The sequence below is a fragment of the Macaca fascicularis genome, chromosome 9 (genome assembly GCF_037993035.2).
Source record: "Macaca fascicularis isolate 582-1 chromosome 9, T2T-MFA8v1.1".
Classification (NCBI taxonomy): domain Eukaryota; kingdom Metazoa; phylum Chordata; class Mammalia; order Primates; family Cercopithecidae; genus Macaca; species Macaca fascicularis.
In genome coordinates, this window is record NC_088383.1 from 58,810,910 (window position 1) to 58,825,494 (window position 14,585).

Genomic DNA, 14,585 nt, shown 5'->3' on the forward strand with positions numbered 1-14,585 from the left:
ACCAGACCTCAGAGGCAGATGCTCTTCGTTTACACAGTCCCGTAAATATTTATCCCCGACAGTCAATTAGACTTGAGCCACTGCTTGCAAGGAGGGAACTGACAGAAGGCGGCTACAGCTGCAGAAGGCCATGGTCATGGTTTACAAGAACCATTCAGGATGGGGGCATTTTGCTATTTACATATTGTCATCCAGAGCTAGGCATGTCTGCTGATTTTAAAACCAATTACACATTAGCACTAACAGCCTCCCTGATTTAATTGGCCCAGAAATACCTCCCGAGCTCTCAAGACTGAATGTGATTTTCTTGCTCTGGGAAAGGGCTGGGCCAATGCCTCCCTCCGTCAGTAGAAGAATGAAGGCCTTTGGGGACAAGAGCATCCAGGCAGGAAAGGCAAGTGGTCCAGGGCAAGAGGCCTGCATTTGACTTACCGTGGCTGCTGTCTCCTGGGGCCTGGGGCCTGGGCTTCCTAGTCTATATGAAGATAGCAGTCTGCCCTGTGGGCAGGACCAAGGGGATGGGCTGTAAAGCAGATGGCCTGGCGCCTGGCACACAGAGGGTGTTGGCTAAATGGTAGCTCTTATTAGATTTGGGGATCACCCTGGGGATGCTTTGCCCAATGCCCACAAGCCCTCTGGAAAAATCTGGTGAACTTGAACATGAGTACTGTCCTTGTGGTCAGAGGCAGGGGCCCATGGGCCCTCGGGCTGCTTTGCTCTTTGCATGGAATCCTAATCCCTATGAACTCTGAGATGCATTTTGCTTTTCCTGGGCCATCCACATACCACTCTCTGTATGCACACACACTGGGCTCCTCTATCTTTACCTTCTCCTGGTCACCATCTCTCTGGCCCTCGTTTTCCATTTTATGTGCAGCACAATAATGTTTGGGGTACAAGACAGCTGGGAGGTGGGTTTCTTTTTGTCTATGTTTTTATATCTCCTGCCTTTCTCCCCCACCATCCTTTCTGCCAGTTCTGGAAGCATTACAGCTCTTTATATCCTCTGCCTTTGTGGGAAGAGTGGTTAGAACCCAGAAGAAAGAGCACTTCTTGTTTCTTAAGTTCTTTTTTTTAAATTAAATTATACTTATTTTGGGATAACTGTAGATTAGCATCCAGTTGTAAGAAGCAATACAGAGATCTCACATGTACCCATCTTCCCCCAACGGTAGCATTTTCCAAAACTATAGTACAATATCACAACCAGGATACTGACATTGATACAGTCAAGATATGGAACATTCCATCACCACCAGGATCCTCATGCTGCTCTTTTATAACCACAAGCACCTCACCCCCTTCTTAACTCCTGGGCAACCACAAATCTGTTCTCTATTTCAATAATTTTATTGCTTCTGGAATATTATATACACAAAATCATATAGCATGTATGATGCAGGGACTGGCTTTTCTCAAACAGCATAATTCTCTGGATGGAGATTTATCCAAATTGTTGCATGTATCAACAGTTCTTTCCTTTTTATTGCTGAGTGATATTCCACAGTGCTAGGTATCACAGTTTCTTTCATTATTTACCTATCAAAGGACATCTGGGTTGTTTCCAGTTTCGAGCTGTTAAAAATAAAGCTACTGTGAACATTTGTGTACAGGTTTTCGTGTGAACCTATGTTTTCACTTACTGGAAAAAATGCCCAGGAATGAAATTTCTAGGTCACACCATAGTTGTATGTTTAGTTTTTTAAGAAACTGCTAGAATGTTTTCCAGAGTGACTGTACCATTTTACATTCCTGTCAGCAATATATGTATAATCCAGTTTCTATGCATCTTCACCAGCATTTGGTGTTGTCACTATTTTTTATTTTAATCATTTTGATAGATGTGAAGACAATGTAATCCACCACATTAACAGACTAAAGAAAAAAATAATATGATTAATCAATACAGTAAAAGCATTTGGCAAAATTCAACATCCATTCATGATAAAATCTCTTAGAGAACTAGGACCAGAAGGGAACTTCCTCAACCTGATACGGAACATCTACAAAAAGCTTATAGCTAACATCTTATTTAAAGGTGAAAGACTGAATGCTTTCCCCCTAAGATTAGGAATAAGAGGATACCTACTCTTACCACTCTGTTTAACACAGTACTGGAGTTCTGGTCAGTGCAGTAAGGCAAGAAAAGGCAATAAAAGGGATACTGATCAGAAAGAAAAAAAATAAAATGATCCCTATTTTCATGACATGATTATGTATGTAGAAAATAGTAGCAAATCTACAACCCCAAAAATGCCTAGAATAAATGAATTCAGCAAGGTTGCAATATAAAAGATTAACGTACAAAACTCAATTATAGTCTTTCACCTTTAAATATGATGTTAGCTCTAAGCTTTTTGTAGATGTTCTTTATTAAGTCAAGGAAGTTCCCTTCTGGTACTAGTTTAATAAGAGATTTTATCATGAATGGATGTTGAATTTTGTGAAATGTTTTTACTGTATCAGTTAATATAATCATGTTATTTTTTTCTTTAGTCTGTTAATGTGGTGGATTACATTGATTGATTTTCAGATATTGAACCAGCCTTGAATCCCTGAAATGAGCCCCAGTTGGTCATGGTGTATAATTCTTTTCATATATTGCTTAATTCTACTTGCTAATATGTAGTTCAATATTTTCTGCATCTATATTTGTGAGGGCCACTAGTCTATAGTTGGTTCGGTTTTTTGTTTGTTTGTTGTACTGTATTTCTCTTCTTTTGGTATCAGGATACCAGGTTCATAAAATAAATTGGGAAATGTTCCCTCCTCTTATATTTTTTGAAAGAGATTGTATAAATATGGTATCAATTCTTCCTTAAATGTTTGGTAGAATTCGTCAGTGAAATTATTTGGGCCTGGAGATTTCTTTTTGGGGAGTTTTAATGTTGCTAATTCAATATCCTTAACTCATTTATGCCTAGTGTTCCATTATTAGAACGCTAAGCTTGTGGGAGTTATTTATATCCTACTACTTAAGGTCATCACCAAGGTCTGATTTTTCACAAAAAAATTTGCAACCTCCAGCATAAATGGGTTAATAATTATAGGGCTATTCAAATAATCATAATATTCAATGCATTGTGATAGCTTATACTTTTCAAGGGATTTCATGTAAGTTGTCAGATTTACGTGTATAGAATTGTTCATAGTATCCTCTTATTATACTTTTGATGTCTGCAGGATCTGTAGTAATATCTTGTTTCATTCCTGATATTGGTGGTTGTGTCTTTCTCTCTCTCTCTCTTTTTTTTTTTTGTTTGTCAGTCTCTCTATAAATTTGATTGGCCTTTTAAAATAACTACCTTTCTTTTTGTTGATTTTTTTCCTGTTTTCAGTTGTATTGATTTCTGCTCTTTATTATTTCCCTCATCTTGCTTGCTTTGGGTTTTTTTCTGCTCTTCTCTTTCTATGTTCTTCAGGTAAGAAATTATTGATTTGAGACTTTTCTAATGTAAGCATTTAATGCTATAAATTTTCCTCTCATCAATACTTTAGCTGTATTTCACAAATTTTCATTTGGTGTATTTTAGTTTTCATTTATTTCAGTGTATTTTTTAAAATTTCCCTTAAAACTCTGATATGGTTTGGCTCTAAATCTCCACCCAAATCTCATCTCGAATTGTAATCCCCGCATGCCAAGGCAGGGACCCGGTGAGAGGTGATTGGATCACGGAAGCGGTTTCCCCCATGCTGTTCTCATGACAGTGAGTGAGTTCCCAGGAGATCTGATGGTTTAAAAGTGCTTGGCAGTTCCCCCCTTGTTCTCTGTCTCTCCTGCTGCCATGGAAAAATGGTCCTTGTTTCCCCTTCTCGTTCTGCCATGATTGTAAGTTTCCTGATGCCTCCCCAGCCGTGCAAAACTGTGAGTAAAATAAACCTTTTAATTCATAAATTACCCAGTCTCAGGTAGTTCTTTATAGCAGTGTGAAAACAGACTAATACAGACTCCCTCTTTGACCCGTTAATTGTTTAGAAGCATGTTGGTTAGTTTCCAAATGTTTGGAACTTTTTACGTTATTTTTCTGTTACTGATTTCTACTTTGATTCCACTGTGGTCAGATAACACATTTTGAATGACTTTAATTCTTTTCAATTTGTTGAGGGTTGTTTTATGGCCCTGGATATAGTCTATCTTGGCATATGTTCCATGGGTATTTGAAGAGAATGATTGATGATACTGTTGATTTCTTGTACGTCCTTGCTGAATTTCTGTCTAGTTGTTCTAACAATTGTTGAGAGCAGTGTTACAGTTTCCAAGTACAATTGTGGATTTGTGTATTTCTCCTTTCAGTTCTGTTAGAGTTTGTTTAACATATTTTATAGTATGCTTGGTACAGATGCATTTAGGGTTGCCATGTCTTCTTGGAGGATTTATCCTTTACTTTTATATAATGCCCTTCTATGTCTCTGGTAAATTTTCTTTGCTCAAGTGTACTTTACCTGAAGTTAAGATAGCCATTTCTGCTTTCTTTTGATTAATGTTTGCATGCTATATGTTTTTCCTTCCTTTTACTTATAACCAATCTATATCATTATATTTGATGTGCATTTCTTGTAGACAGCATATAGCTGGGGTAATGCTTTATAATATATTCCATCAATCTCTGTCTTCTAATTGGTGTATTTAGAACATTTACACTTTACATAATTATCAATGTGTTAGGGCTTAACTCTGACAATTTAGTTTTTGTTTTCCAATTATTGTTCTCTTTTTCTTGCCTTCCTGTGGGTTACATGAATATTTTTTAGAATTCAATTTTGATTTACCTGTAACTTTTTTAGTATTATCTGATTGTATAGCTTTTTCTAACAGTTTCTATAAGTATTACCTTGTATATACATAATTTATCACAGTCTATTAGTGTTGAAATGTTACCAGTTCTAGTGAAGTGTAGAAAGCTTACCACCTTTTATTCTTCTTTGTTTATAATACACTTGTCTTAAATATTATCTCTATATACATTTAGAACCACATCAGGCAATTTTATGATTTTTGCTTCAACACTGAAACATAGTTTAGAAGACTTGAAAGGAGAATGAAAATGAATTTACTTACTCAGATATTTACCCTTTCTATTGTTCTTTCTTTCTTCTTGATGTTCCAGTGTTTCTCTTTTTATCATTTCCTTTCTTTAAAAAAAAAACTTTCTTAGGGGCCAGCTGCAGTGACTCACGCCTATAATCCCAGCACTTTGGGAGGCTGAAGTGGGTGGATCATGAGGTCAGGAGCTCAAGACCAGCCTGGCCAAGTAGAGACAAACCCTGTCTCTACTAATAATACAAAAATTAGTCTGGTGTGCTGGTGGGCACTTGTAATCCCAGCTACTCAGGAGGCTGAGGCAGAGAATTGCTTGAACCTGGGAGGCGGAGGTTGCAGTGAGCCAAGATTGGGCCACTGCACCCTCCAGCTTGGGCGACAGCGAGAGACTCCATCGCAAAAAACAAAAACAAAAACAAACAAAGAAACCTACTTTCTTTAGCCATTCTTTCAGGATATGTCTGCTTGGCATAAATTCTCTTAGTTTTCTTCATATGAAAATGTTTTGATTTCCCCCTCTTCATTTCTGAAGGATATTTTTTCTTACATAATTCTGGATTGATAGTTCTTTTTTTTTCAGCGCTTACAAAATATTACGGCAATTCCTTCTGATCTTCATGGTTTCTGATAAAAAAAAAATCTGCTGTTGTCCTAGTTGTTTTCTCCTATAGTATGTGTGTGTGTGTGTGTGTGTGTATATATATATGGATGTGCGTGTATATATGTGTGTATATGTATATGTAATACACACACATATATATGTGTGTGTGCATATTTTATATATATATATATATATATATATATATATATATATATATATATATATATACTCATTTCTCTCTTGCTGCTTTCAAGATTCTTCCTTCGTCTTTAGTTTTCAAAAGTTTGACTATGGTATGTTTTGGTGTATATTTCTTTGAATTAATCGTGTTTGGGGTTAACTTATCTTCCTGAATCTTTAGATGTGTGTCCTTTGCCAAATTTGGGGATGTGTTAGCCATTATTTCTCTGAGTCCTTTCTGCTCTGCCCTCTTTCTCCTCTCCTGGGAATTTGGTGACATAAACATCATCTTTTGTCTCAAAGGCACTTAGACTCTGTTTCTTCTCCCCCAGTCTAATCAGTGTTGTTCTGTCTTCAGGTTCACTGATTCTTTTCTCTTCTCCCGAGGTTCTGCTGCTGAGTCCATCCACTGTGCTTTTTATATTGGTTATTCTATTATTCAGTCCTAACATTTCTATTTGGTTCTTCTTATATCTTCTATTTTCTTGCTGAGAATTTCTGTTTCTTTGTGGAGACTTCCTTTTTCTTTTTCTTTTTTCATTTGTTTCAAATGTGTTAAAATTGCTTGTTGAGGCTTTTTTATAACTGCTTTTTATTTATTTTTCTTTTAATTTTCATTTATTTATTTATTTACTTACTTACTTACTTACTTATTTGAGATGGAGTCTCACTCTGTTGCCCAGGCTGGAGTGCAGTGGCGTGCTCAATGCAGCCTCCACCTCCCGTGTTCAAACTGAGATTTTCCTAGTTCTTGGTAGAATGAGTGATTTTCTGTTGAAACTTGGATATACTGTGTTATGAGACTTGGGATCTTATTTAAGCATGTTTTAGCTGGCTTCCTCTGACACAGGTCCAGCAAGAGAATGGGGGAGGTTATAACCAGGTGGAGATGGAAGCACAGGCTCCTCACTGGGTCTCTGTTGACACCCTGGGGGAGGGGGCTCCTTATTACTGCAGGGTTGGGGGGAGGAGTTCAAGCTCCCTACACGGTCTCTATTAAAGCTGTGTGGGGAAAAGGAGGGAGGGCTGGTTATTGCCCAATGGAGATGGAAGTGCCAGCTTCCATCTGAGACCATGTCTTCTCTGATGCCCCCAGAAGTTGAGATGCCTCATTACTGACTGGTGATGGTAGACATCTGGGCTCTCCACTTGGCCTTTGCCGGTGAGGGTGTTGGGGGAGGGAGGGATGACACAGTTTTTCTCTATGGTGTTTGGCTGAAGTAGAACGGTTATTACCTAAAAGTTTTATGTCTTGCTGTTCTGATCCTTTGACTAGAGAGAGCAGGCTTTTGTTGATTGTTTGTTTTTAACTATACCCACTTGTGTTTTTACGTTGCTGGGTTCTTCAACTGCAAGTTGGATATTTTAGGTAAAAAACAAAACAAACAAAACCCCACAGTGTATTAGTTTGTACAGCTGGCATAACAATACCACAGAGTGGTGGTTTAAACAACAGACATGTATTTCTCACAGTTTTGGAGGCTGGAAGTCCAAGATGAAGGTGTCACAGGGTAGACATCTACAAGCCACCTTCTCACTGGGTCCTCACATGGCCTTCTCTCTGTGCACACATGCTTGGTATCTCTTTCTTTTCTTATGAGGACACCAGTTCTGTTAGATTAAGACTTTATTTAACTTTAATTATCTCTGTAAAGGCCCTCCCTCCAAACAGAATCACACTGAGAGCTGAAGCTTCAATGTATGACTTTTCAGGGCACAAAATTCAGTCTGTAATACCCAGAGAATCTGCTGCTACGATGTTCCTTGGGTTCTGAGGTCTCTGGCTGGTCTGCCTTCTTCTCTCCATCTTTCAGAGTCTTCTTACTTTTGTTTGAAATAAAACGTCCAAGTTTTTAGGGGGAAGAATGGGGAAAAGTGTATGTTCCTGGAATCGGAAGACTCTCCATCCAGAGCTCTTGAAAGGGGCCTGATGTAACTCAAGTCAAAGCAGTTCTGTTTTGCAAGAGTAAGAAATACTTCTGTCTGAATTCTTATAGTCTCTGAGGACCGACAGCATAAAGATCACCCCCTAGGCCACAGAGTCGGGAAGAATATGAGATGTGCAATGGCAGATTTACCTCCCAAAAGAAGAACGTACTCCTTCATCTGGGGAGGAAAGATGCTCAGATGGGATTGGGAAAGGTTAAGAAGGTCTAAGCCCCCGAGAAAGAGCCCAGTTCATCCATCTCCTGGACTGTGAGAAGGAGGCTGGGCATGGCATAGAAATCTGACTTGTGCTAACTCCTCAGGGAATAAATCACAGCAAGCAAAGGCAAGTGTCCCAGAGAGGGTGGTGTATGTCTGGGGGTACTTGTGCACAGTAGTGCACATTAAAGAACTGCACCTGAGTCTTGCAGCCCTGCACAGAGGTACCAGGTGCTGTTTTATCTGTGCTCACCCGAGTCTCAGCCTGTAAGTTTCCAACCTCTAACGCTAGCCTCAGGGCTCCCCAAGGCCTCCTGGCCTCTGGAATTTCCACACTACCAAAGCTGTCAGCTCCCTCCTTGGGCGTGGGTGTCAGAGCAAGCTCCTCCTATTACTCAATCCCCATCTCTCACTGTTAAGCAGGGCTCCCTGAGGAAGATTGATTCACCACTTTAAAGGAGCCTCGATGTGCTCAATGAGGATGCCACAAGACAAATGGCTCCTGCCGTGTGCCTTCAGCCCGCTGTCCCGTGTTTCCATTACATTTGGGCCACAGTCATGGTGGATGAGCTTGGGTGTAGTGTTCATTTTCTGCCTTACACGATAAACTTGTCAGCATTTGACTGATCAGCTACTTATATGCAGGGAGTTCATTTGCAAGGCCACCTGGCTTCCCTCTCTGCTGTCCTGCTCCCATTTCACCCTGAGCCAGGACCTGGTTCCTGTTGGGCAGTGCTGGGATCCTGGGCCCTGCAGAGCCTGCACGTGATGGCAAGGCCTCAGTGCTTCCTCACAATCTGCCTCTCCTGCCTGTAGGTGACGAGGGCAGTGATGCCCAGGGAGCCATTCTTTCCTTGCATTGCCCAGTTGAAAAGGAGTGTGCCAGGCCTCCACCCTCCTGCCTCGAGCCTGCATCAAGGCCTGCTCCCAGCCACCTGGCTGAGCAGGCATGCTGTGGGCTGCCTCAGGAGCTGCAGTCTGCCCACTCTGCACTGGCTTTGGGGCTATTTTTAAGGAGCCCTTGGTGAAGGCAGCTACCGAGCCAGGGCTCTCAGAGTTCACCCTGAGGTACGACTAACAGGGATGAAGTGTGCAGCATTCAAGCTGCCCATGGCCCCGGCTTGGCTGGCCTCCCAAGCTGCCAGGTATCCTAGACTCTGCTCTGACCAGACTGAGCTCTTCCATGATCCTTCAGTACTCCCTGTTGTTGCTGGCTAAAGTCACATGACTGAGCTGGGCATTCATAGTCCTTGTTGATGAACCTGAGCATTGGGGTTGGATGCCTGAGATCAAATCCAGCTCCCTCCACTTAGTGGGTGATTATTATCATCCCTGTTTACAAGAGAAACCTTATAAATGGCCTAAGGTCAAGATATTTGGTTTCTCTGCTCCTGACCTATAAAGGAAGCATGACAATGACACCTATCTCATATGCATCAACGTGCATGTTTAGATTGATACCTGGCACATAGTAGGTGCTCAACAAAGGTTAACTAATAGCATCACATCATTATGTTCTTCTAGCCCCACCTAAATCCTGCATGCCTTCACCCATAAGCTGGAGGTCAAGCCGATCACTCACAAGCTCTGCCTACAAGCCCGGGGATCTGTTCCCTGGCCATCCAAACCACTGTCCCACCCCCCACTACCACCCTGCACTATTATACACCTCCTGGCATGCCTCTCCCTTCTTCTTTGCTGATCTGAGCCTGACCCAGACCTGACCAAAGCCTCCCCAAGGCTCTGAAGGCACTGGCTAGCCTAGCAGCCTGCAGGGACCCCTAGCCCAGCACATAGTGCAGGGCTGAGCACCATGGCCATCTGCAGGGATGCCTAAGGAGGGGAGAAGGGCAGAGCAGGGGGCCTTGCAGAGAGGAAGAAGCCCTACCTTGTCCCAGCCTCACCCTACCCCCACTCCCACATCAACCCATGAAGCTCAAAGCCTCAAAGTAGTTGGTTTTTGCCCTTCATAAGGACATGGCCTTTCCCTTTCCCAGTAGCCAGCTGGGCACCTCCAGGCCCCCTCTGTGAACTGAGTCCACAGATCCCAACTCTACCTGGGCCAGGCCAAGGGAAGCACACTAAAGTCCATTACCCAGCATGTGCTGTGCTTGCCTTGTGCAGAGGGACCAGGCTCCACCCTTGCTGAGTGCTGATATGGGGAAGGGGACCAGACCAGGGGTCCAGAGGCTGCAAGTGCTGACTGTCCAAAGCATGGTGGTCTGGGAATGGCAGTGGGGTCATGTGCTGTGCAGCAGGGAATGGTGGGCAGGGGTTGGGGAGCACCTCTGGGCTCTGGTGCTATATAAGGCTAGCTTGACAAGAGTGCAGGTTCCACATCTGCACAGAGCAAGCTGTGGAGGCCACATGCTCTGCGTGTCAGGAGTCCTCCAGGGCAAGGCTGGCACTGCCAGAGGATGAGGGAGCTCAGGGAGGGCTTTCATTGGCAGAGGAGGAGAAGAAGGGCCTTGTCCTGGGCACAGCCTGCACGATGAGGAGGAGATGGGATGTGCACAGGATCAGGGAGGGGCAGGAGGTTGTCTCTGAGGTCCATGCAGGGATCTGGGGAGGGAAGGAGGTGGCCTTGAGGGGCAGCAGAGGTAAGCCATGGTGCCCGCGGTGCCGTGTTTAGAAATTTGGATTCTCCCTTGTGGGCAGTAGAAGCGGTTTCAGGTTCTGAGAGGGTAATGTGGTGACTGCATCCGCTTAAGGAGTTTACAAGAAGGGGAGTTTCACCAGGGCCTGGGCTGGCTCTCATTTATGCTTAGATCCTCAGGGCATGGCCAGATCCTTGATGCTGATGAGACTGAGGCAGGGAAGTCCAAGAGGCCATGCAGAGAGTGAGGAGGCGTCCTGCCCATATAGGGACCAGGAGGGGTTCTGAAAGCACAGGGTTCCCAAAGCCTCATCCTCGACAGGAAGGAAGAGAGGATGTCCCAAGGCCAGGCTGGCTTCCCAGAGTGGAAGGTCTGCTGTGGGAAACATCTCGTTCCCCAGAATTTGCAAAAAGTGAGAGAAAGGGGATGCATGGGGTCTGGAGACTCCTTTCAGGCAAAGGCATCTGTGGACACTCCTGGTGAACTTGGAGAATTCACCTGGGCAGAGCAAAGACCAGTGCAGTTAGCTTCTGTGTACCCAGCAGGCATTGAGAAGACCTAGGGGATAGTCTTAAAGATTGACTTACCACCCTGGGAAGGGGAGCTGTCCACACGCCCGAGGAAGGCAAAACGCAGGCGAGAGCTCCCACCGTCATATCCGCGATCCAGGCAGCAGGATGGAGGAAGGTGGGAAGCAGGACAAAGAGCACATGCTAGTTATCTTTGAGGAGGTTCCCCGGAAGCTGTTGTGTAGTTTTTTGAGATCTTGCTTGTAGAATTTAGACACCTGGTTACCCCTAGCTGTAAGGGAGGCTGCGAAGTATAGCTCTAGTTGATTACCCATGTACCAAGCTAAAAACCAGGGAGGGGTTCTACGAGCAAGGAAAGGACATGTAGTGTGCAACTAGGAGTCTCTACCATGTAATGCACTTTTGCCTGCAAATGCCATGCACCCCATCTTCCCACACACAGAGCACTCTCACCCCTACTGCCTCATCCTGTCCCAGCATCCAGCCCCAAGGTCAAGCTCTCCTGGTGATATGCAGTCCTCACCATTGGGTCTTGAAGTGACTCCTTGGAATTTTAAACCAATATGTTAAACTTTGGGTGGATTTTTTAACTTTTGGTGAACTTGAAACCAAGAGGCAGGCTGTGCACTCCCACACCCAGTACGGAGCAGAGGAGAGAACATCGTCAGCACAATGGACTCCTGTTTGGAAGAAACGGGAACAGGCAGCGGGAGCAGGCCTGGCCCCAACAGGTCCTGCCAGGTGGGCTTAGTGAACCTCCCTCTGCCCCATGGAGGAAGCTGCCAGGGAGGGCAGCTTCTGGTGCTCTCTGGGAGGAACGCATGTGTCCTTGGTGAAGTCACATCCTCTGTGCCTGACTCCCGCTCCTGAAGAACCGTCCTTGTCTGTACTCTTCCAGTGCCACCGGGGAGGGGGATTCCCTTTTGAAACCTGCTTCCTGTAGGAGAATGTCTAGAGGAGCCTGGGAATTGGTAGAGGCTAACACAAAAGCCAGCTGTGGGCCAGGCTTGGAGCTCCTTTGGATCCATTAGTCCAAAACTGTTCCTATGAGCTCATCCACATGCAGGTTCGGAGCAGCCTGGCCCTTCTGTCTACAGCTCTGCCTCCGAACCAACAGCTTGAGGGCAGGGAGGTGAGCAATACACTTCCTTCAGGTTTTAATGTGAAATTGCCTAATTTTAAAATTGCAACAACTGTTTTGAAATTGCAGTTTAGATGTCTGAAAGTCATAGTTCAGCACAAACAAGCATGCCTACACACAGATGTGGCTCACAGGAGCCCGAGTGGAGGGTGCTGTTGGGTGGGGGATTAGGGGACCCTCCACTGATGTGGGCTGACTTGAGGGTCTAAGCATCCCACTTCATCTTGGCATGCAGGACCAATAGCCCACACATCTGGGGGACAGCTAGTCACAGCTGGAGGGCAGGGCTCCTGCAGGGACCATGCAAATAAGTTGGGATCCTGGGATAGGACAGAGGCTCAGGACACTCTGGCTCACGTCACTGCCCACCCACAGTGGGGCAGGGTGGGGGTCAGGGCCACTCAAGACCTGGGTCTTGGTGTGATCCCAGAAGATGGGGCTGCCCTGTCCTGTCTGGGGCTCTGAGCGGGGAAGCCTGGCCTGGAGTGGGACAGGTGCTAGGGCTGTGCCTGCCTCCCCTGCAGACTCCACCAACCGGGACTCGCTGGACATGATTGAGCGCTGCATCTGCCTTGTGTGTCTGGATGCGCCAGGAGGCGTGGAGCTCAGCGACACCCACAGGGCACTCCAGCTCCTTCACGGCGGAGGGTACAGCAAGAACGGGGCCAATCGCTGGTACGACAAGTCCTTGCAGGTAAGCCGTCCAGGTGGCCCTGCAAGAGCACAGCCATGCCCCCAGCAAGAGAGTGAGCAGGCAAGCGGGCACAGCTCGGTGCCTAGGCCCGCACGTGCTTGCATCTGGCAGGCACACTCACTGGCTTCTGTTGCCCGAGAGGCTGGGTCTGAAGGGTCAGGATTGCCGGAGGGGTCTGAGATGCGCTGTTGATGTCAATCTCTGGACCAGCCAGAACTTTTCTCAGGAACCAGTGGCTGAACTCAACTCAAACTCCGTAACCTTCCTGCCGCCTGTGCCAGGAAGGTCTGGGCCACACCTGAGGCCCATTTCCCATCACCCATCACACCTGTCAGGTGGGGGTGTGCCAGAAGTAGGAGAGTACAACAGCCCCACTGAACAAATCCTTAATGCATTCTGAAAGAATAATGTCTGATGCCCAGAGCTGTCAGCTTTTTGGATGTCCACCCCCATGGCCTGGCGATTTCAACATACCTCCCTTAGTCCCTGAGAAGTAGAACAGCCCAGCATCTCCATGGAAGAAAGATCATAAGTGAGATAAAATAACTCATATATGTTCATTTATATGATGTCAGCCTAGAAGCAAGAAATTTATTTTGGCCTAGAGAAAAATACCCGTGCAGACAGGACGAAGTCAAGGTCAAATCATTCATTCCCGTTCTGCCATCTTCCTTTTATTCCCCCAACATGCCAATCCTGAACCTAGTCTTGTTTATTTTAAAGTCACTACACTTTTATATTATATGCCATATAGTATAAAACAGCACGCAAAAACAAAACATCTCTCTACTTTGGGTTAGCAAAGCTCACATTGATAAGCATATCTAGACAACATCTCGTTTTCCTTTCTCTCTGTCCCTACATTCTGCAGGTTTTCCTTTTTATTGGTTTGCATACTGGTTCCGTTATTTCTGATATGCTCTCCGGCTGCTGGGCCAGCTGTTTTAGCCTCCACAGTGGTGCTAATGGCTTATCATCTTTCACGGAGCAGCTGTCGGGGTGAACCGATATAATACATACACAGAATCTGGAACTCAGCCTTGGTAGCAGTTTTTAAAAGACACTGCTTTCCTTCCTTCTTTCCTTCCTTCCTTTTAGTGACAGGCACAGATAAGTACTAATGTGGGGGTGGGCACAGCCCTCCCCACCGTCTCTCATGGGTTAGTCTATGCTGACCTCCAGGTTCTTTTTGTCAGCAGGACAGATTATCAGGCGAGCCGGAGAAGCCAGCAGGGCTGCATGGACCCGAATTCAAGATGATGGAGAGCTGGTCTCAGGACAGCAAGGCAGGGGACACTGGGGGTGGGAGGGGAGGGTCTGCAAGGGGTGAGTTTGGGGAGAAGCTGTGGAAGTGAGTTTCTTTGTAGAATGGGAGTAAAGATCCAGGGATCTGACACACAAGGCGAGAGATTGAGAGGAGACCAGGAGAGAGGCAGCTCGGGACATGTGGAATGGTATGGTGCCCTGGTAGAGACTTTAGTAAAACTCCAAAGGTTGCTTGTTTTGTTCATTTAGAGATAAAGAATGAGTATCTCTTGGGTGTGGTGGGCTACTAGGCAGCCTGCTTTATTTGCATTACACTTTAAATAAAATGAAAAAAAAAAGGAAAGAAAGAAAGAAACGTGACAGAACATAAAACTTGAAAATAAATTTCTA

At 44.9% G+C, this 14,585-nt stretch overlaps 1 protein-coding gene across 2 annotated transcripts in view; it reads left to right on the forward strand.

Moving 5' to 3' along the window:
* The window catches only part of CHAT (choline O-acetyltransferase), a 54,354-nt gene that overhangs the window by 19,019 nt on the left and 20,750 nt on the right, over window positions 1-14,585 (forward strand). For both annotated transcript variants that reach the window (XM_045399879.2, XM_015456011.4), the window contains one exon: window positions 12,760-12,929. In XM_045399879.2, the coding sequence (XP_045255814.2) occupies window positions 12,760-12,929 (170 nt within the window). The remainder of the gene's footprint in view (window positions 1-12,759; window positions 12,930-14,585) is intronic.